The sequence below is a fragment of the Cricetulus griseus genome, chromosome 7 (assembly GCF_003668045.3).
Source record: "Cricetulus griseus strain 17A/GY chromosome 7, alternate assembly CriGri-PICRH-1.0, whole genome shotgun sequence".
Classification (NCBI taxonomy): domain Eukaryota; kingdom Metazoa; phylum Chordata; class Mammalia; order Rodentia; family Cricetidae; genus Cricetulus; species Cricetulus griseus.
The window spans coordinates 38317995-38339350 of NC_048600.1; the positions used below are offsets into that span (position 1 = coordinate 38317995).

The window sequence follows — 21356 nt, forward strand, 5'->3', positions numbered from 1 at the left end:
GAGCAGAGACAGGTGGATCTCTGGGACTCACTGGGCAGGCATTCTAGCTTCAAATGGTGATGTTCAGATTCAATGAGAGACCCTGTTGCAACAAATGAGGCAGAAATTGTTGGAGGAAGATACCCAAAGTTGGCTTTCACATGTACACTCATAGGTGAGCTTATCTGCACACACACACACAGACACACAGACACACAGACACACACACACACACAGACACACACACACACACACACACACACACACACACACACACACAAACACCATCAGTGGTGACAGATCTTATGGAATATGGTGGATGGAGATGATGGGGTAGAATGGTGTGCAGAATAAGGAGATCCATTTTACAGTTGATAGCTCTGTTAGCTTGCAACTAGGAATCTAAGTTCATAAGGACAAGCTGCTGTCCCAAGAATAAAGATCTGTGCAACTAAGGCCAGCTTCCTTAGGGTCTTCAGGCATGAAGGAGTTGTGGAGAGATGTGTCAGATAGGTGGACAATGGTCTAGTCACAAATTACAGGGTGGTTACAAATTTCAGAGGAGGGGACCTATTTTTCTGGTTCATGGGCTGCTGCTATCTCCAAGTCAAGTTCTGGGTTCTGTAGATCTGAAAAAAAAGTCCCATGACTGATGTCCTCCCAAGGACAGCTTATTCTGTTGTGTTAGGTGTCTTTAATTCAGGGGACAAGAAAAGATAGAATGAGGTTACTTTCCCCCGGAGGATCAGGGAATGCAGAGAAAAGCCGCTTGCCTCGGAGGACAGGGGAGATAACATTTGTTGAGGAACCGTGTTCAACTCATTAGATGGCTTTAGTTGGAGGTGTCCTTAACAGCAAAACCAGTGGGAGATCAGAAATGAACTACCCAGCTGTGTGACTTCCACAATTAGTGACTTTTAGAAAGCCAACCAAGAGCAAGTGAAATGGAAGGTTTAGTTACGGTTAAAGCATGCTGCTGCTGCTGCTGCTGCTGAGGGTAGAGATGAGAGTGAGAAGGATGAAGATTAAGATGGCTTTGGGGATGAGAAAAACGACAGCATAATTCTCCCCCCCAACCCCTGTTCACCATGGTACTAGCCTTGCCCAAGTTACAGGGTCCCTGGCTTCTTCTATTATGTCTTCCCAACTTCTCTTAAAAATTTTGTGTGTTGTATGTGCATTATGTATGTGTGTGTGCACATTCTCATACATGCCATGGAGACTGGGGTTGCAGGTGTGCCCTGGTTTGTTGTTTTCAGGCTGAGTTTCTCTCTAGCTAGCAATCAGTAAGCCCTGGCTGTCCTCTTGTCTTTGCCCTTCCCACCCAAAGCTGTGGTTACAAGTGCATGTGACTATGCCTGGCTTTTTATGTGAATTCTGGGAATTTGAACTCAGATCCTCATGCTTGTGCAGCAAGGGCTCTTACCTGTTGAACCATCTCCCCAGTCCCCTCACCTCCTCAGCTGTTCTTGCTTCTTGCCATTCAGTGGTACACACTAACAGCCAGAGATAGAGGGGTTTGCACCCCCCCCACCATGCACTTTAGAACATGTCAGTTCCCTGATTTAAACTGTCCAGTGATTGAAACTTTCAATCCTGGGGGCTCTAGAGTCCCAAGTCCCCTCATGAATCTGCAGACCTGTACACCATTGCCCTCTACCCCTCCTGTCTTGTTCTGCGCACCTTTCTCTCACAGGATTCCTTCAGCTTCTCTGGGATGTAACTTTCACACTTCTATAGGCATGATAGGCTGGTGTCTTCCATGTTTCAGGATCAATGTCACTTCCTCAGAGACTAACTGAGACCTCATCTGTGGTTATGCACCCTACTACCATTACTTCACATGTTCTCAGCAGGCTTCAATGATCCTGAGCTTGTCACTTTTGGACGTTAGTGTGACAGTCTTTAAGAATATATCACAGCAGTGCCAAGGGTTTGACCCCCTCAGCCATGAAAGCAGTCATAAGGGCTCTTGACAACTGTAGCCTCCAAGGCAGGCTATCTCTGGCTCTTAGAATCTGTTTCCTTCATATGCCATACACACATGCGTATTTTCTCTGCATGTCTTGCTTGAGGACTGGGAAGTCTAGGCTGTGTTTGTGGTGCTCGTGCCTTCTTTCTCAACATGGGCCCTTGTGTCAGACATGCTGGCTTTGCATGTATTTCTTTATTTCTCTCTCTTTTTCAAAATTAATTTATTTTTTACATTCCAATCCAAGTTCCCCCTCCCTACTTTCCTCCCACTCCTTCCACTCCCCTCTCCTCCCATCTGCTCCATGGAGAGGGTAAGGCCTCCCCTAGGAAGTCTACTAAGTCTGTCCCATCATCTTGAGGCAGAACCAAGGCACCTCTCCACCCCCACACCCCTGTGTCTAGGAAGGGCAAGGTATCTCTCCATATAGAATGGGTTCCACTAAGTCAGTTTGTGCATTAGAGCTAGGTCTTGGATCCACTGCCAGTGGCCTCATATATTGTTCCAGTCACACCATTGTCACCTATATTAAGGGAGTCTAGTTAGGTCTATATGCAGATTCTCCATTTGTCAGACCTGAGCAAGTGATCTCTCACTAGCTCAGGTAAGCTGATTCTGTGGGTTTCCCCATCATGGTCTTGACTCCTTTGTTGATATTTTTGCTGTGCCCTCACTTTGATTGACTCCAGGAGCTTGGCCCATTGGTTAGTTGTGGATTTCTGCATTTGCTTCCATCTGTTTCTCTAAGAGGGTTCAAGCTTCTCTGGGGTTGTGGATTGTAGGCTGGGTATCTTTTGCTTTATGTTTATCCTTCTGGTTTTGATTACCTCACTTAGGATGTTTTTTTCTAGTTCTACCCATTTGCCTGAAAATTTTAGAATGTCATTGTTTCTTATCATTGAGTAGTACTCCATTGTGTAAATATACCACATTTTCTTTATTCATTCTTCAGTTGAGGGACATCTAGATTGTTTCCAAGATCTGGCTATTACAAATAATGTTGCTATGAACATAGTTGAGCAAATGTCCTTGTGGCATGAATGTGCCTCCCTCAGATATATGCCAAACAGTGGTATTGCATGGTCTTGAGGAAGGCTGATCACTAATTTTCTGAGAAAATGACATACTGATTTCCACAGCATCTGTACAAGTTTGCACTCTCATGAGCAATGGAAGAGTGTTCCCCTTTCTCCACATCCTCTCCAGCATAAGCTGTCATTGGTGTTTTTGATTTTAGCCATTCTAATCTATATAAGATGGAATCTCAAAGTGATTTTGATTTGCATTTCCCTGATGACTAAGGATGTTGAGCATTTTCTTAAGTGTCTTTCAGACATTTGAGATTGTTCGGTTGAGAATTCTCTGTTTAGATCTGTACCCCATTTTTAAATAGGATTATTTGATAGTTTGATTTCTAGTTCCTTGATTTCTTTGTATATTTTGTTGATCAGCCTTCTGTCAGATGTGTGGTTGGTGAAGATCTTTTCCCATCTGTAAGGAGCCATTTTGTCTTGTTGACTGTGTTCTTTGCTTTACAGAAGATTCTTAGTTTCAGGAGGTCCCATTTATTAATTGTTGCTCTCAGAGTCTGTGCTACTAGTGTTCTATTTATGAAGTGATCTCCTGTGCACTTATGTCTTGAAGGGATGAAAAGTTGTGTGCTGATTAAGGTAAAGAGAATGTAATGGTGTTTGTGTTGCTGCTTGTAATAGTGGTAATTGATGGCTATTGTTGGTGATGGTGGGATGAGGGTGGAGATGGTTGTTGTTTGTGGCGGGGGTAAGGGTGGAGATGGTTATTGGTAGTGGTGGGGGTGTAATGGTGGGGTTGAGGATAGAGATGGTTGTTGGTGATGGTAGGGTGAGGGTGTTGGCCATGGTGGGGGGTGAGGGCGGGGATGGTTGTGGTAATGGTTATGGGGTAATGGTAGAGATGGTGAAGCTGATGGAGGTGATGGTGGTGGTGGTAGCAGTGATGTTGAAGGTGGGTGGGGGTGGGGTAGTGGTGATGATGATGGGGGGTGGTGGGAAGGGGATGGGGTGAGGGAGTTGGTGGCTGTGATGATGAAGACTTTGGTGACAAAGAAAATATATTCACAGAACCTGGCCCTCCCTACCTCAAAGAATTTTTATACATAAAAACCAAAAAAATAAAAGAAAAAAAAAGAAAAAACCCAAACAACCCACCCCCTAAAACAAACAAACAAGCAAACAAACAAACCCAAATTCAACTTTTTCCTTTGTAGCCAGTCCAGAAAATTTACTGGAAAGTGGAGTTTGGAATTAAAATCGTTTCAGAGACTGCACTGCAGGAGAATCTGTACCCCCAGACTAGAGAGTGTCACCCCCTCGCTGATTCCATAGCGTTTGAAGTCCGCCCCTCCCTCTAGCACCTTCTCCTTGGCCCCTCCCTCAGTCCAGCCTGCTTGCACTTGGAGCCAGTCTTCCCGAGGTTTCAGCACACTGTCTCTGAACCACGGCTGTGGGAAGCGTAGTAGACCAGGGCTGCAGTGGCGGGGGGTCAAGACAGAGGTGTGGGGAGAGCAAGGAGGGTTGAAGCCTACAGAGGCAGAGAGCAGCTGGGGAGGTCATGGAGAGTGAGGCAGGGAGGTGGAGGCAGTAGTGGGGGTTTGGGGAGAAAAGTGCTGAGCTAGGAGGTAGAAGGCACCGACACAGGGTAGAACTGAGGCAGCCACGGGGCTGATCGGGGATCTGTGCTCCAGGGAAGGTCGGAAGGCACCAGGGAGGAGGTCTGAGAGGATAGGGAACCCTGAAATCGTGGGTCCGAGCCGGAATACGTGCGAGTGTGGTCGCTCAGGTGAGGGTGGTGGAGCCAGAGTTTGAGCCGGGTTCTAGATCCGTGCTGGAGAATCTGGGGTGCAGCGAACAGACGGGGAGCGTGGGCAGGAGCCGGCGCCTAGGGGCCCTACGCTGGGAGATGCGGGTGCGCCTGGGCGCTCTGGCAGGCGCGGCGGCACTGAATGGGGCGCTCAGTTTCGTGCTGCTGGCGGCCGCCATCGGCACCGACTTCTGGTACATCATCGACACCGAGAGGCTGGAGAGGAGCAGTACCGGGGCGCAGGGCCAGGGACCTGCCAACCGCAGCCAACTGGAGCCTCTGAGTTCCCACTCCGGTCTCTGGCGGACTTGCCGGGGTAAGGGTCCTCCCCAGGTGTCCGCGTTCGCACTGAGGTGCCATACCTGCAAGCCTGGGACCTGTTGCTTGGCTCACACTTCTCTCTCAACCTCCAAGCTCACAGGGTCAAGCACTTAGAGGTGCCGGGAGGGTGGACAGAGAGGCTGGCTTTCTCAAGTGCTAGAGCCCAGCTCGGCTCACAAGTGCACACTGTTCGGTTTGCTTTCTTGGGTGGGAGACATCTAGGGCGGCTTTGCGGGAGAGAGAATGCCAGGGTCCTGCCCTTGAACTCATCCCTCCCATCAGTCCAGAGCTCCTGCACGCCGCTGATGAACCCCTTCTGGCAGGAGAATGTGACGGTCAGCGACTCCAGCCGACAGCTTCTCAGTAAGTCTGGGGACACTGGATGGATGGAGGGAGGGAACAGCTCCTTTTGGCCTCTCGGTTTTGATGCTCTTCTTCAAACTTGGGTTCCTGCACTGCAGTGGTTGTGAGGACCACCCGGCCTGAGACAAGAGTCCGGCTAAGGCAGGGGGCGGGGCTGCTCTTGCTCTACCTAGAATCTGTGTAGAATTCGTCTGTCCAACCAACCAACAGTCCTGTGTACAAAGCAACTTGGTGAATGAGAACTCAAATCCAGGCTATGCCCTCTAAGCCCTCACAGACTCGCTTCGGAGAGAGGTCCTTACTGAGGGAGCAATTGCATTTCTGTAGCAATCAGCATGAAAGAAGGTGGGGAGCCCACACTGGCGTCTGAATGTTGTTGGATTCTGAAGGCCAGATGAGAGGGTTTGTCTCGTAGATAAGAGGGCCAGTTTGTCAGTGGGAAGGGTGTGGGGCGATTCAAGGCAGGTGCTTAGGAGGTGGAGAACGGGGCTGTTGTCTGAGGGCCACTGTTTGTGCCTTGCTGGTGTCTGGCTTTCCCAGCACCTCCCACAGGGCCTGAGACTCCTTAGAAAAGAGAGGCTCAACACAAGAGAGGAAAAGGGCTGAATGGCACTTGTGGAAGGAAGGGAACAAAGGGAGTAGTTTCACTTATTGAAACTTAGAGTGGTGCAGAGGTGGAGCCAGGAGCTTTTCATTGTCTCTAGTTGATTCTCCATCCACCCTGTGAAGTTGGTACTTTCACTTCTCAACCCCCACCCCCATTCACTACTGGGCACTAAATCCAGTGCCATGCTGACACTAGGCAAATGCTCTTCACTGAACTCTATCCCTATACCTCTTTCCTTCTTTTTAGTTTTTATTTTGAGCAGTCTCACTGTTTTCTAGCCTGACCTTGAATACACTCTGTAGCTCTGTCAGGCCTTGGATTTGCAATTCTCCTTCCTCAGATTGTGTAGCTGGGATTATAGGCCTATAGCACCAAACCTGGATATCACCTCCATTTTTGGCTTTCACTTGGAAACTGAGTCCAGGAAGGGTCTGAGGAGGAAATGAGGGTGGAAATCTGTAGGTATGTGGATGTGGGTGGCCTAGGGCAGACAGCCCGAGGCTTAGGAAGTGACCTGAAGCCTTTCTCTGTGTCTCCTTTCTTGCCTAGCACTCCCCTCTGCACCCCGGGCTCCCTCCTGCCATAGGACTTTGCACATGTTTCCTCTTCCTGATGTCTCTCTGACCCCACCTGCCAGCTTAGCTTGGTTAATTTCCTTCTCATTGTAAAGAGAAATTTTTGGGTGTAGAATCCGACTCGCTCCTTAGTTTGTAAATTGTAAAGTCCACCAATGTAGGCCCACTGTTGAATTGTCAATATTTAGCACAGAGCCTGGAAGACAGTACAAAGCACAAATCTGTTGAACTAATATGAGAGTGAATGCAATCTATATTATGGGTCAAAATTATATATATATATATATATATATATATATATATATATATATATATATGAGTGGCTGGGCCTGTGAATGAGTGGATGCAAGGTTGAATGAATGACTAGGTGAGTAAACGGATGGATGGATATACAAATAGATGAGTGGATCAGAACTGTTTCTCCCAAGTCTAGTAGCATGTTGGGAAATATTTAACAAATAACTCTTTTGGAAAAAAATTTAAAAGCCCTTGATTTATAGTATTAGTTTATTTCTGTGGTATACATATTTCTAGCGTGGCCAGTTTTAAATTGTCAGCATATTATTACCGGCTCATAAAATTCCCCAAATCTCACCTGGCTCTTGTGAGCTGCTCCTCAGTGAACTCCAGCACACCCCTGTGTTAATTCCCACTGCTGGTGGTTTCCTGCAGTCACCCCCGTGTGGGGGCTGAGGGGGCCACCCTGTGGGGGGGGCTTAGGGGGTCTCTCCTGTGTGGGAGCTGAGGGGATCATCTGTACTGTCAGCTTCTCCAGCTGCATTGAGAGGTCCTATGGCTGCTGTCTGAGCTCTGCTTCAAGAATCATCTAGAATTCTGTGTTTGAAGTGTGGGAGAGAAGGGTCCAGTCCTAACTCAGTCCTTCTCTGGCTCTCTTGATCCCAGAGTAGAAGTTTTGGTCTTTCTTTTGTTCACAAAATGGAACAAAAATACATGAAACCACTAGGAGACTGACGCAGGAAGACCGAAGACTGCTGGGCTCCAATATGAGCTCAGTGTCAGCTTGGCAACTTAAACTAAATTAATAATTTCAAAAGGTGTGGGGGTATAGCTCAGTGAGTTGCCTAGCCTGTGCAAGATCCTGGGTTCTATCTACAGCCTGGGGGTGTGGGGTTGGGGGTCGGAGAGTGGGAATAATAACAACCACGATGAAGCAAGACATGGCATGAGCAAAATGAACACCACTTAGGACCTCACTTTGCTTTTCAGTTGTGTATGTGTAGGGCAACATGTTGCCTCAAAGAATGGCTTGACAGGCTCATGTCAAGCTCTAAGCAATCATTCACTTTCCCCACTACAGCCCCTTCCAAACTCTTTCTTATCTTGAGACACATTGGTGACCCTTGCCAAGCCTGAATGCTATATCATTCAGCCACCTTGTCTTGCTTATAGGTAAATCCAAAGCTGGAGGTAGTTCACACTGGTCTGGTGTTCCTTGGAACTTGTTACTGCAGCAGCCCTGCTTGTTCCTTGACTTTGAGAAACAGGCAGATGTCTCACTCAGCAGCTTCCTTAACCTCCTCATGCAAGTCTGACCACAGCTTCGATGGCACCTGTACGTGTGACTTTGGGCATTACCTCCGCTTATCTGGGCCTCAGCTCCCTTGTGTTGAGGGCACAGGCCATCTTTTTTCTAATCTTTTTTGTTTAACCTCCTCCTTACACAGAGAGTTTTAAAAAGTATGTTTATTATTATTGTGTGTGTGATGCCTGTGTGTAGATAAGAGGACAAATTCATGAATTGGGTCTCTCTTTCCATGTTTATGTGGGTTCTGGGATTGAACTCAGGCCATCAAGCTTGTATGGCAAGAGCTTTATCCACTGAGCCATCTTGATGGCCTCCTTCTAACCTTACAGTGATGACAGAATTTGAGATTTAACTTTAATAAGCCCAGGGTGGCGAGTGCTTGATTACATACATATACAACCAGATGCTGGGGCTGCTGTTATTTCTATTGTATTATCTAGGAATGAGGACAAGCTGCCCCTTCGGACTGCACACTCATTTCAGATCACCCCCTGAGAGAGCTTTTTCTCAGAATTGGTTTTCTCCCATAAATGAATTTTGTGTTTAGTCCAAGCTCTTTATGATGTAAAGATGTTCCAGTCATTTAAAGATCTGCTGCCAGAGAGACAGGTTGACAACAGACTTGCTCAGCTCCCTAAGCTGATCCTGGTGGGTATGGATGGGCAGAAAACTCAAGCCTGCCGAGGGACCACTTTAGTGTATCCTGACCCCAGCAGGCAGAGTGGTCAGCCAGACCCCATCACCACTGCCTCATGATTCCATTAGCCATCTGGGGAGGAGCAAATGTGAACAGATGGCCCAACTCCTTACCTCATCCAGCCAGGGACAGAGAAAGCCATCTGTTCTAGCTCCATTTCTGTTTCTGTGACAAAAACCTGATGAAAAGCAACTTACGGGAGAAAGGGCTTGTTTGGCTCATGATTCCAGTTTACAGTCCTTGCTGTGAGGAAGTCAAGGCAGGAACTTAGAGCACTGTGCTCACAGTCAAGAGCAAAGAGGGATGGATGGATGTTTGGTTGCTAGCACTCAGATAGTGTTCTCTACCTTTATATAAGCATTTCTCAACCTGAGGATCATGACCCCTTGAGGGGTCAAATGACCCTTTCACAGAGGTTGCCTCAGACCGTTGGAAAACACAGATATTTACATTACAATTCATAGTAGTAGCAAAATTACAGTTATGAGGTATCAACAAAAATAATTTTATGGTTGGGGGTCACCACAACATGAGGAATTAGGAAGGTTGAGAACCACTGTTTTATATAGTCAGGGGCCCAGTTCGTGAAATAATGCCTTCCACATTTAGGGTGGGTCTTCTCACCTCAACCAACAATCAAGACCTCCCTCCCCACACGTACCAAACACAGTCACAGGCCAACCAGGTCTAGATAATCCCTCATTAAGACTTTCTTCTCAGAAGCAAACCATCCAGTTCAGCATCCAGGGGCATGTCCTTAGTAGCAGAGTCTTGAAACCCTGGCTTGAGTATTTATTTGGCTTTCAGATTCACTCTGGACTAGTCATTAGGTGGCAATGAGGTTATCTCTTAGTGCTCTTCAAGAGCTATGGTGGACAGCCAGTGGACTAAGTGTGTCACCTAGGAATCTTTTGGTGGCAAATGACAAAAACTTCAGTTATGCTAACTTAAAGAAGAGGAATGGCTGGCACACTTTTTTTTTTTTTTTTTTTTTTTTTTTTTTTTTGGTGTTGCTATCCCTGGGTCTCTTTTTCTTCCTCTGTGAGCTTTTCTTTGAATGGGGGTGAGTTTGGGCTGAATCAGGCAACCCAGAAGGGAGGAGCTATCCATTGGACCAGATCAGATTATAGGCCTTTGTGTTGAGCCAACTGGCTGAAGCTAAAAAGATGTTGTGTGCTGATTGGCCAGGTTGAACCATGTAGCTATTCTTTATCTTTTTAAAATTTTTTTCCCTTTTGAGGCTGTCCTAGAACTCAATCTGTAGACTAGGCTTGTCTCGAATTCCCCCTGCCTCTGCCTCCTGAGTGCAAGAGGACACTCTTTTTTTTTTTTTTTATTTGAATTAGAAACAAGATTGTTTTACATGACAATCCCAGTTCCCTTGTCCCTCCCAATGGACACTCTTAATAAAAGGGCAGAAAAGGGCAGAAAAGGTGTCAGCCCCTTGAAGACAATGGACAGAGAGTGGGGTTTCTTGACTGCAACTTACCCACCTGTGTGAATTCCTAGCCATCACCTGTGTCTGTCAGTGGGCTCTCTGGGAGGAAATGAGATATGCAAAGATACAGGGATCAGATCTGTATACAGTAGGGACACAATTAATGCTTAAATCTTTATTATGTTCCTGAGCCTCCAGTTTCTCACTTGGAAAATAGAACTAGTAATTGGAGATTTATTTATGTATGTGTAGAGATTTCGGGGGGTGGGGAGTGGCGCCAGTGGGTGAAGTTTTTGCTGTGCAAGCCTGAGGATTCGAGTTTTGTCCTTGGCACCCATGGAAACATGGTAAGAGAGAATTGACTTTACAAAGTTGTCCTCTACATGCATATGTAGGCATGCACACAAACACACACACACATGCATACACACATACACGTGCATACACAATAATAAAGTTTCTGAAAAGAATGTTTTGTGTGTACATGTGTGATTTGCGCGTGCGTGAAGGTGTACATGACAGACATGTATGTGTGGAGGCTAGAGGTTGATGTTGATGTTTTCTGCTATCATTTTATACCTTAGTTTTTTTAGATAGGAGGGTCTTTCCCTGAATCTGGAGCTTCCTGTTTCAGCCAGACAGCTTTCAGTGACTCCTGGTGACCAGATTTCCCTCCTTACCCAACCTGTGGGGTTACAAATGGGTGGTGCCACACCTGGCCTTAGTGTGGATGCTGGGTTTTGAACTTGGGTCCTCACACTTGCATAGCAGGCATTTCCCTCACTGAGCCATCTCCCCACCTGATCCAGTGATTTATTTAGTGTATATTTATTTCACTCCTAGCGCTCTGACCTGCTCTAATTTCTTCACACATATCAACTGATTTAATCTCCACAACAGCCCATGAGGTGGTCAATATTATACATGTTATCGCACCCAATTTTGTAGGTGAGGAAACATATGGCACAGAGAGGGTAGGTGAATTACTTAAGTTTGCACAGTAGCTGGCTGATCTGGGACTTGAACCCTGGCAGTTTACTTCTACTCTGTTGGAATGATGCTGTGCAATGTGTGTACAAGAAGACCAGAGGACCTGGGGGCTGGCCCAGTTGGTAAAGTCCTTGCCATGAAAGCATGAGGACCTGAGTTCAATACCCAGAACCTACAAAACTCATCAAACGACAACCAAAACCAAAACCAAACAAACTTCATAACCTCCCCCACCCAGGACTCCCCACCAGGTGTGGCACATGCTTGTCACCCCAATACTAGTAGGCACACTTGTCACTCCAGCATTAGTAGACAGATAGACAAGGGACAGGTGGATCCCTGGGGTTCTCTGCCAAGTCGGCTGAGCTGAATCCATGAGTTCCAGTCCATTGAGAGACTTTCAAAAACCAAACCGAATGATGTCCTTAGAAAACACCTGAGGTTGACCTTTGACCTCTACGCGTACATCACACAGGTACACTCAGACCTGAAGACACAGGAACATGTAAATGCACACAGGCACATGCACGAACTCTCACGAGTGTGTGAGACCAGAATTTCAGGCTATTCTGCCTCAGACAAGAGACTGAGGAGAAAAAGCAACTGAAAACAGGAGACAGGATTGGGCCAGTATGTTCCAGAAACAGCCAGAAGGCCTGCAGTTCTGGAGGGAGGCCTGCCTCATCTGTCTAGGCCAGTCTTCATGTCTCTTCAGAGTAGGTGACCATGATCAGGCAGATTCAGAGGGTCAAACGCTTTCCCAGCAAAGCAAGCCAGCAGCAGAGGCTGAGCCTGGCCTCTGTGAGGCCTGGAGGTTAGGAGGAAAAAAAAAATCACCCGATTGGGTTTCCTGGCGTTCTGGATGCAGGTCGCTGCAGTCGTGTGGAAAATTAAAATGAAGCTGGGTGCAAAAATGGAAGTTCGGGGGCGGAAACAGAGAGGAGGACATAAAACACTCAATGTCTAGAGGCTCTGGGCACAGGAGGGAGATAATATATGATTTCCTCAGGGGGCTGCAGACAAGGTGGGATGCAGAGAGAGAGGCCAGAGCCAGCTGTTTGTCATGGTTTAGGTAAGGAATCTCCTCTCAGGGTCTCACATGCCAAAGTCTTGGTCTGTGGAGAGGTCACTGGTTGGCGAGGACAGAGAGTTCACCAGATGGCAAGGGCAGAGGGGTCACTGCGTGGCGAGACACTAGGTGTGTCCATGGATGAATCTATGGATGAGTTTGAACTGAATGAGCTTTAGGTTGTTGAGCCGATTGGAGGAAGTGGCTGAGAAGTCACTGCATTGGCCTCTTCTGCTATGACATTTCTGTCCTGTCACTATCCTGAAAGCCAGGGGGGGCAGGTGGCCATGGAACTCTGAGCCCAAATCAACCTTTCTTCTTTCCATTTTTTTTTCTCTCAGATGTTTTACCATAGCAATGGAAAGCTGACAAATGCAGGGCCCCAACTCCTTGGGAGAAGGAAGGCTTGGTGTGAAGACAGCCTTTGGGGGCTCTAGGGAAAGACAATCCCATGTTTAAAACATTTAAAAAGTTGATTCTGCCTCTGGAATCTGTGTGATGTTTCTAGGAAGAGATGTGTCATTCTTGTTTGGAGCAGTGAAAAAGGAAGACTGGGTGATAGGATGAGAATGACTAGACATTTATGTGGACACATAAAGTTAAGGAAAATTATGTAGCCTGTAAGAAGAAAAGATCAATGTGCCTAGAACAGGAAGCTGTACCGAGGAATGGACATGCCAGTTACAGAACGTTACGGTAGCGTGATGCCGGGGCTGCCATTCCTCAGCTGGATTAGTCAGGCTCCCTTACTAGAGCACCTGATGTAATCAACACACTGGGACAGAAAGTTCATTTTTGCTCATAGTTTCCAAGGTCACACTCCACTCTCAATTGGGCCCATCGCTTTGGGGCTGTGGTGACACACTGTGGTGGGAGCACATGACCGAGCAAAACTGCTCACTGAAACAGCCAGAATGTAAGGGTGAGAAAGAGGCCAGGGCCTGGCAATTTCTTTGGAAGGCACACCCCAACTCCAGACCTCACTTCAGGCCTCCTATCCTACTGTTCCCATCACCCCGTGATAGAGCCAAGTGGGGGCCCAGCTTTGGAGACACATCCTAACCATGGCCAGTATAGTACCCAGTTCTATAGTAACACCATATAACCATCTATATTACTACCATCTATTGAGCACCTACTCCTGGCATATATGATGCTCCCACTGTATATCACTGAAGGTATGGTAGTGTGGTAAATGATGCCATGCTAAAAACAAAAAGATGCCACTAATAAAAAATATGCCTGGCTACAAAAGGGAAGAGCACTTGCCTTGCAAACCCTTGGGACCTGAGTTTCATCCCTAGAACGCATGTGTGTTAGTTTCTCTTCTGTGGATGTGACTGAATAGCCACAGCAAGGATGATGTAAGGGACAAAGGGCTTATTTGGCTCACAGTCCCAGAGGGATAGAGTCCATCATGGTGAGGAAGACACGGCAGCAGGCAGGACGGCATGGTGGCAGGAGCAGAAGCAGAAGGCTGGCTGGTCCCATTGCATCCACACGAAGGAAGCAAAGACTCAGTGGGAAACGAAAGAGGTCAGGCTGTAAAACCTCAAAGCCCACTGGACCTCTGTGATGAACCGCTTCTGGCTGGGCACATTCCTCAGCCTTCCCACACAGTGCCACCAGCTGGGGACAAAGTTCAAACACACAAACCTTTGGGGGACAGACAGTTCATATCCACACCGCCATGCATAGGTGGAAAGAGAGGATCGACTCACAAAGTTGTCCTCTGACCTCCACACGCATGCCATGGCATGTCCCCAACATTAAATGAATACATTTACAAAAGCTATGCCCATGTCCTCAGCTCCAGAATTGGAGAGTGACTTTATTTGGGGGAAAGCAACAGTACAGATGTAATTGAGGTTCTCAAGGGAGGTCCTCTTGGGTTAATGTGATGGACTGTAAAGGCCAGGATGAGTGTGCTCCTATGAGAGGAAAAGCACAGAGAAGAGGCAGGTACGGAGGTGGAGCCTGGAGCTAAGCCAAGGAATGACCTGTGGTGCTAACTGCTGCCCCCAAACTGCTGCTGTGAGGAAGGACTGGCCCTGTAGGGGGTCAAAGACCTTGATTTTGAACACCTTGACTCTACAATTTAGCAAATAAATCCCCGGTGCTTTTTGATTTGGCAGTGTCTCATGTAGTCTAGTGTGGCCATGAGTGAACTATGTAGTGGAGGATGACCTTGAGTTTTGGATCTTTCTGCCCCTACTTCCCAACTGCTGGGATTATCGCATATACCACAATGCCTTGTTTCAACTTTTTGTTTTTGAGATTATTATTTTTTAATTTTATGTATATGGGTGTTTTGTCTGTGTACTACCTGTGTGCAGTACCCATGGAGGACAGAAGAGCTTGTTGGACCCCCTTAGAACTGGAGTTATAAATGTTTGTTAGTTGCCACGTGGGTGCTTGGACTTGAACCTGACTTTAACAGGTTCTGATGCTCTGAACTGCTGATTCATCTCTTCAGCTAGGGAATAGGGGTGGGGGGGGGTGGGACTGGCTTTAAAATTCTATTTGAGACCCAAGCCTGGTTTTATTTGGTACCAGGTATGGAACACAGGGCTTGCCGAATGACAGGCCCCAAGCTTTTATGCTATGCTGCTAGTGGACATTAGATTTGGAAGCTGCAGACATGCAGGTGGTTATCAAACAGGAAGTGTTGACTTGGGCATCTCCTGGCTCCACAGCTGTCCCCACCCTGTGTTGTTACTTAAGTTCCTCTCCTACACTGGGCTGTAATCCACAGGACAGGGCCAGATGCTGATATTGGGTGTCTTCCTTTATTGCTCTCTACCTTATTTTATTTTATTTCATTTTTTGAAACAGTGTTTCTCTGTGTAGCTTTGGAGGCTGTCCTGGAACTCACTCTGTAGACCAGGCTTGCCTTGAACTCACAGAGATCCACTGGGGTTTACGGCCTCTTTACCTTATGTTTTGAGACAGAGCTCACAGATCCAGTTACACTGACTGGCTAACAGCTGAAAGAATCCATCTTTCACCTCCCCAGCACTGGGGTTACAAATTTGTGCTGCTGTACCCCACTTTCTCTAAATACTAAGGTTCCAACTCAGGTCCCTGTTTGCACAGCAGCCACTTAATACTGAACCATCTCCCCAATCCCTTGATGGTTGATTTTCTTTTTCTTTTTCTTTTTGTACTGAGTCCTCACCATACAGGCTTAGAGGATGAGGCGTTTGTTGGCTTTCCATTTATATATAAGGAAACAGAGGTTTGCAAAGCTACATTCTAGCTTGCCATGGCCTTTCAGATGATGGTGCAGACACTGGAATCCCAAGGAGGGGAGTATGGCAGGCTGTGCTTGGCACATCCTGAGACAATGGGGGACATACACACTTGCCCCAGCTGTCTCAGTGCTGGTGTGTGCCTGTGGTTGAGGTGGGTGATTTAATGGCTTTTAGAAGCTCTGTGATCTGGATGGTAATTCCTGAACGCAGTCTATTAGTTCATCCACAGGGGGTACTGTCTGTGAATTGTTTATCTTTGTCTCTGGACCGTGGAGCTGGGCTCACAGCAGACACCATCTATTCATCTGCCCAGTTGAAGCCATCCCGGCGGGCTGAGGAGACGGCTTAGTGAGTTAAGTGCTTGCTGCTCAGGCCTCAGGACCTGTTTGAATCTCTAGCATCCACACGAAAAGGCGATTTCCATCAACATACATACCGTCTCCACATCATAATCAAGCCCCAGATCATATCAGAAACAGCCCATAGGATAGGGTCTTAAAATCTTGTTGTTACTATGTGTGGTGTGGTGTGGTGTGTGTGTGTGTGTGTGTGTGTGTGTGTGTGTGTGTGTGTGTGTGGGGTGTGTGGGCACATCTACCACAGCCTTTGTGGAGTTGCTGCTCTCCTTCCATCTTTATGTGGGATCCAAAGATTCAGGCTGATTTGGCAAGTGCTTTCAACACTGAGCCATCTCTCTGGTCCCTGTGTGATATTTTATTAATGTTTCATTATTAAGATCACAAGGGCTTTTGGGTGTGTAGTTTTTTCTGGGATGTGGGATGAGATAAGATCCACCCCCAGGAGAAAATGAGTCATGTGCCTTGAATTTATGAGGCACCTTTAATTTGGGGGCAGGGCCAGGGATAGAGACCGAATATGGGTCTAGGGTTTTATAAAATGTCCTTTCCCCATCTCCTCTGCCCTCTCACCTGTTCACCCACTTGCAACTGTCCTCAGATTTTCCAGGAGTCCCTGTGTTGATCTCATAGGTTTATTTGTTCATTTGCATGCTCATAGAATATCAGTCCCTTGATGCTGCACTGAAAGAATAATACAACACTGCCCTCTACAGATCACAGAGAGTAAGTGCAATGATTCTCATGGTATAAACCATGCACATAAAGAAGTCTTCCACTGTTATTATTAATAGAAATAGTTGTGGTGTTCCTACTATTGGGGGCTTATGGTAAATGTATGTAAATGATTGAATACTGGATGTTACTAACTCTCCCGTGCCTGTTCCCCCCTTCTTTCTAGCTATGCACGGGACATTTGTGATCTTGTTGCCATTTAGCCTGATCGTGATGGTGTTTGGGGGAATGACTGGGTTCCTGAGCTTCCTCCTCCGAGCCCACCTCCTCCTTCTGCTCACTGGGACCCTATTTCTCTTTGGAGGTAGGTTTTCCCCTTCCCAGGGGTCCAGTCTCTACAGTTGCATGGTGGCGAGTGCCGTGCAGGAACCGTCTTTAGGGGCAGAGTCTCAGCTCCTGTACAGGCTATTCCTATTGTGCTATCAGATGGAAGGGGCAGTGGTTTCCAGCCTTGACGTTCCAAGGAAGGAGGAGGAAAGCACAGCCTTGGGAGCCATCCCTGGCACCTTGCTGAAGAGCTGTCTGTCACCTCTGTCTGGTCTCCCATGGATGGCCTTGGCTTCCAGCTTAGAGTTGTGGGTTGACAATAGACCCTGGCACACATATCCCTCAAACCTAAATCCAAACCACACTCCCCCACCAAACCCAAACCTATATTTAAATCAAACCTAATTAAACCAAACTAAACCAATCCAATCAAAACAAGGGAGACATTGGCTGAGGCAGCTCTGTCTACATGGCTGGCCAGAGACTTTAGGAGGATCTGTGGCCCAGGTGGTTGCTCTCTGGCTCCCTGCATAAAAAAGAGGGGGTTGGAGAAGAGATGGCTCAGCAGTTAAGAGCACTGGCTGTTCTTCCAGAGGTCCTGAGTTCAATTCCCAGTGACCACATGGTGGCAGAGAGAGAGAGAGAGAGAGAGAGAGAGAGAGAGAGAGAGAGAGGCCTAGGACATAGCTCAGCGTGTAAAGCTATTTGCTGTGCAAACAAGACAACCTGAGTTCAGATTCCCCAAACCCATGGAACAAACCAGGCATTGTAGGAATACAGGTAGCCCCAGCATTCAAGAGTGGAGACAGGAGGGGGCTGACTCCCAGTTTGGCTCCAGGTTCAGTAAAGACCTTGTCTCAAGGGAATGGTGTGTGTGTGTGTGTGTGTGTGTGTGTGTGTGTGTGTGTGTGTGAGAGAGAGAGAGAGAGAGAGAGAGAGAGAGAGAGAGAGAGAGAGACGAGAGAACCAGATGTCTTCTTCATGCCTCTGAATGTGTAGGCACACAGGTACATATCACACACACACACACACACACACACACACACACACACACACACACACACACAAGAAAGATGTTTCCTTGGGAGCCTTAGAGGAAGAAAATCAAGGAACAGATAGTATTTACCTATGGGTATTCATGGTCTTGGCTATGGTGTCATTCATTGGTTAATTCTCACATCAGTACCCTTAGGTAAAACTCTGATGGTGGCCCTTTCTGATCGGGAGGCAAACCAGCATATAACTGGAGCCATCAAGGGGCTGAATTATTCATTTAATGATCCTTCAAAGTAAAAAGCCTCATAGGGGCTGGAATGGAATAGGTCCTGTGAGAGCATTTGCCCAGTACATGCAATACCCTGGCTTCCATCACTAGCATTACAAAACCCAAACAAAATAAAACCCAGGTGTGACCAGTGCCCACCATCCTGGACCATGCTGCCCTGAACCAATATCTTATGGAGACCTGTGTGCCAGCACAGTAAGTGCCAGGGGAAAGAAAAGCAGGCTTGGAGTCCACCTTCCAGGACTCACAGCCTGAAGAGAGACCCAAAGGAAAATGGCAACTGAGACCTGGGCTGTGGGTGGCTGGGAAGCTGTGGAGTCCCAGGGGCATAGGCTGCTCAGGCTCATCTAGAACCAGCTGGCAGAGGTGAGCAGGATGGGGAGAGGGGCAGCCGTAGCGGGCAGAGGTACAGCTCAACAAAGGCTCTGCAGACAGTGCTGGGGAGACCCCTAGCTGGCTTGGGAGAAGATGGGGAGGTGAGGGAAGAGGAGGGAGGAAGGAAAAGATGAGGAGGTAAAGGTGTGTGTGTGTGTGTGTGTGTGTGTGTGTGTGTGTGTGTGTGTGTGGTGGGTGGAGAATGTGTGTCAGGGAGACAGGAGGGTGTTGCTAAAATCCCTGCCTGGGAGAGGTACAAACCATGTTGCCCCCTCTTCTCAGGGCCCAATGCGGTACAATCTCACCAAAGTTCACCAGGGAAGCCAATGAGTTTATGAGCACTGGGTGAGGGGTCACAGGCACGCTGGAATGTCTGCACGCAGCATGGGTGGCAGCTCCCTAAGGTTGTGTGGCTGAAGCACACCCGCATCCGCATCCTTCCCTCCCTGTATCCTCACTCTTCCCCCAAGACCACGAGGGAGTAGGGTAGAATTCATACAATGGAGGTAGCTAGATACTCAGGTGAGGGTTCTATGACACAGCACCCCCTGACTCCTCAAGGCTAGCCATGGTGATCTTTTGGGAGCAGGCCCAGCAGAACTCTTGAAGATGGCAGCAGTTTGGCTGGGAGGACAGTGCTGCACAGCAGAGGGAGATGAGGAGGAGGAGGAAGAAAGGGGAGAGAGAAAGTGAGGGAGAAAGAGGAGATGAAGGTAGAGGGAAGGCAGCTAAGGGGGTAGTGGAAAAGGGGAAGGTGTATGTAGAACAGCAGCTCTTCCGTCAAAAGGGTAGGAGATGTGGTTTTTTTCTGGAGCTGAATATGAATGACCAAGGCCTGGGAACATAGATTTAGGTCTCCACAAACATGCCTCAATGAAGTAGCAATTCCAGGAATGTTTTATAGCAGCAGAATAAAGGAAGCGGTAAATCAAGACGCTTCTTTTAAAAATACATTGGTGGGTACAATGGGGTAGGTGAGTTACAGTGAGGTGGGGGAGAACCCTGCGATAGGCCTTGGTGCTCTCCGACCTACAGCACTGTAAGGTTGGTACAGCCCTCCAAGTCATTGAAGATTCCAGCAGTCAGAATTGCTGACATAGCTTCTGTCCAGGAGTTCCCATTCACAAGGGTGATAGACGGAGGCAGGGGAGGAGGGAGGAGGTGAGAGGAAGAGGAGTTAGAACAGGGAAGAAGGAAGCTGAGGAGGTGGAGGCAGGAAGAGGAGGGATGGGGAGGGAGTGGAGGAGGAAGGGGAGGAGGGAATGGGAGGGGATGGCATAGGAAGGTGAGGAGGGAAGGGGAGGGGGAGGGGTGAAAGAGGGAAGAAAAGGGTGGAGGAGGGAACTGGGTGTAGGTGGAGAAGTAGTGGGGAGGGGCAGGCCAGAAGTGTTTGGCTGACTGTTCTGGTCTTTCCCTGCAGCTATGGTGACCCTCTCTGGAATCAGCATCTATATCGCATACTCAGCAGCCGCCTTCAGAGAGGCAGCATGCCTCCTGGAGGAGAGGGCCCTGCTGGACCAGGTGGACATCCGCTTCGGCTGGTCCCTGGCCCTCGGCTGGATTAGCTTTGTCTCTGAGCTGCTCACCGGGGTGGCCTTCCTGGCGGCAGCACGAGCACTCAGCCTGAGACAGGGGCGGGACCAAGCTGTCTGAGTTTGGTCAAATCCTTAGGCCCAGAGCCTTTTGGACCCATCTCAGTGAATGACAACCTTTTCTTCCTCAAATGCCCTTCACAGAGGCCAGAGGGCAGTGGCGCCCACTGTGGGAGCTCTGTTGGCTGCTGTCTTTGTGCTCTCTGGAATGCCCACTCTGCTGTGTGTGTGTGTGTGTGTGTGTGTGTAAGAGGAGAGGGAGTGTGGGACCCATATCACCGGAAATAAATGCCAATCCTAACCACCTCGGAACTCTGTAATGCAGTCCGTGCTTTCTCTCACTTCATTTTGTCCTCAGCCCTGACCTTTGGATCAGCTTCTCTTCTTTGTGAGAAAAGGTCAGGGGATCAGAGAGCTTAGTTAGCATGTGCAAAGGTGCACAGCAGAGACATCGGCACATTTGCCCTTAAGAGCAACCCTGCCTCCCAGCACGGCTTCTCTAAGCAGGCTCAGTGCCATGTGGGGCTCCTGTACCTCAAATGCCACCCTGAGCTTCACACAGCCTGGGCACAGAGATGGGCAGGTACAGTGGGTAGTGCCAGGGAGAGGTCAGACTCTGGGGTCTTACCACCAAGGTGGGAAGGTTCCCTGAGTGGTCACTCCAGCCAGTGTGTGAGTGGAGGGGGTAGAGGAGGGAAGTAGGGTGGAGGTGGGGAGTGCGGAGTAGAAGAGAAAGTGGGGGTGGTATGGGGGGTGGGGGTATAAGAGGGAAGTAGTGGAGGCAAATGGAGGGTGGAGGAGGGAAGGGAGGGAGTGAAGTGGAGGAGTTGGGAAGAGTCTGGCCTAGTTCTTCGTAAGAAAGGCATTCTGGTACAATGAGGGGTTCACTTTGGAAATGTTAGCAGACGAGTTCCAGAGACCCTCTAGACCACTCAGGTGGGCAGCGTTGGTCCCCTGCGCTTCTCCAAGGTTGCCAAGAGCTCCCTACAGGAAGAGGAGCAGGTGGCAGCAGCAGTCAGTAAGAACAGCCCTAAAAACACAGTCAATCCCTTGGATGGTTGCCTTTGTGTCAGTGTCCAGCCATTCCAGGTGTCTGC

General features: G+C 48.2%; 1 protein-coding gene across 2 annotated transcripts; it reads left to right on the plus strand.

Annotated features, from left to right (window-relative positions):
- Positions 1 to 4888: 4888 nt before the first annotated feature.
- Positions 4889 to 20320, plus strand: Tmem114 (transmembrane protein 114). 2 transcript variants are annotated; one of them, XM_027423905.2, is made up of 4 exons: positions 4889 to 5105; positions 5393 to 5473; positions 16907 to 17044; positions 20088 to 20320. In XM_027423905.2, exons 1-4 carry the CDS (start codon positions 4889 to 4891, stop codon positions 20318 to 20320), a joined length of 669 nt encoding a protein of 222 aa, XP_027279706.1. The 2 variants fall into 2 exon arrangements, with proteins under 2 accessions (XP_027279706.1, XP_035303307.1); XM_035447416.1 differs by lacking the exon at positions 16907 to 17044.
- The last annotated feature ends 1036 nt before the right edge of the window (positions 20321 to 21356 follow it).

Excerpts from the sequence above, each read along its gene's own strand:
- Tmem114 (XM_027423905.2), top strand. The coding sequence starts at position 4,889 with ATGCGGGTGCGCCTGGGCGCTCTGGCAGGCGCGGCGGCACTGAATGGG. Across the intron at positions 5,474-16,906 it reads CTCCAGCCGACAGCTTCTCA|CTATGCACGGGACATTTGTG; the intron begins GTAAGTCTGGGG and ends CCTTCTTTCTAG. Across the intron at positions 17,045-20,087 it reads GACCCTATTTCTCTTTGGAG|CTATGGTGACCCTCTCTGGA; the intron begins GTAGGTTTTCCC and ends CTTTCCCTGCAG.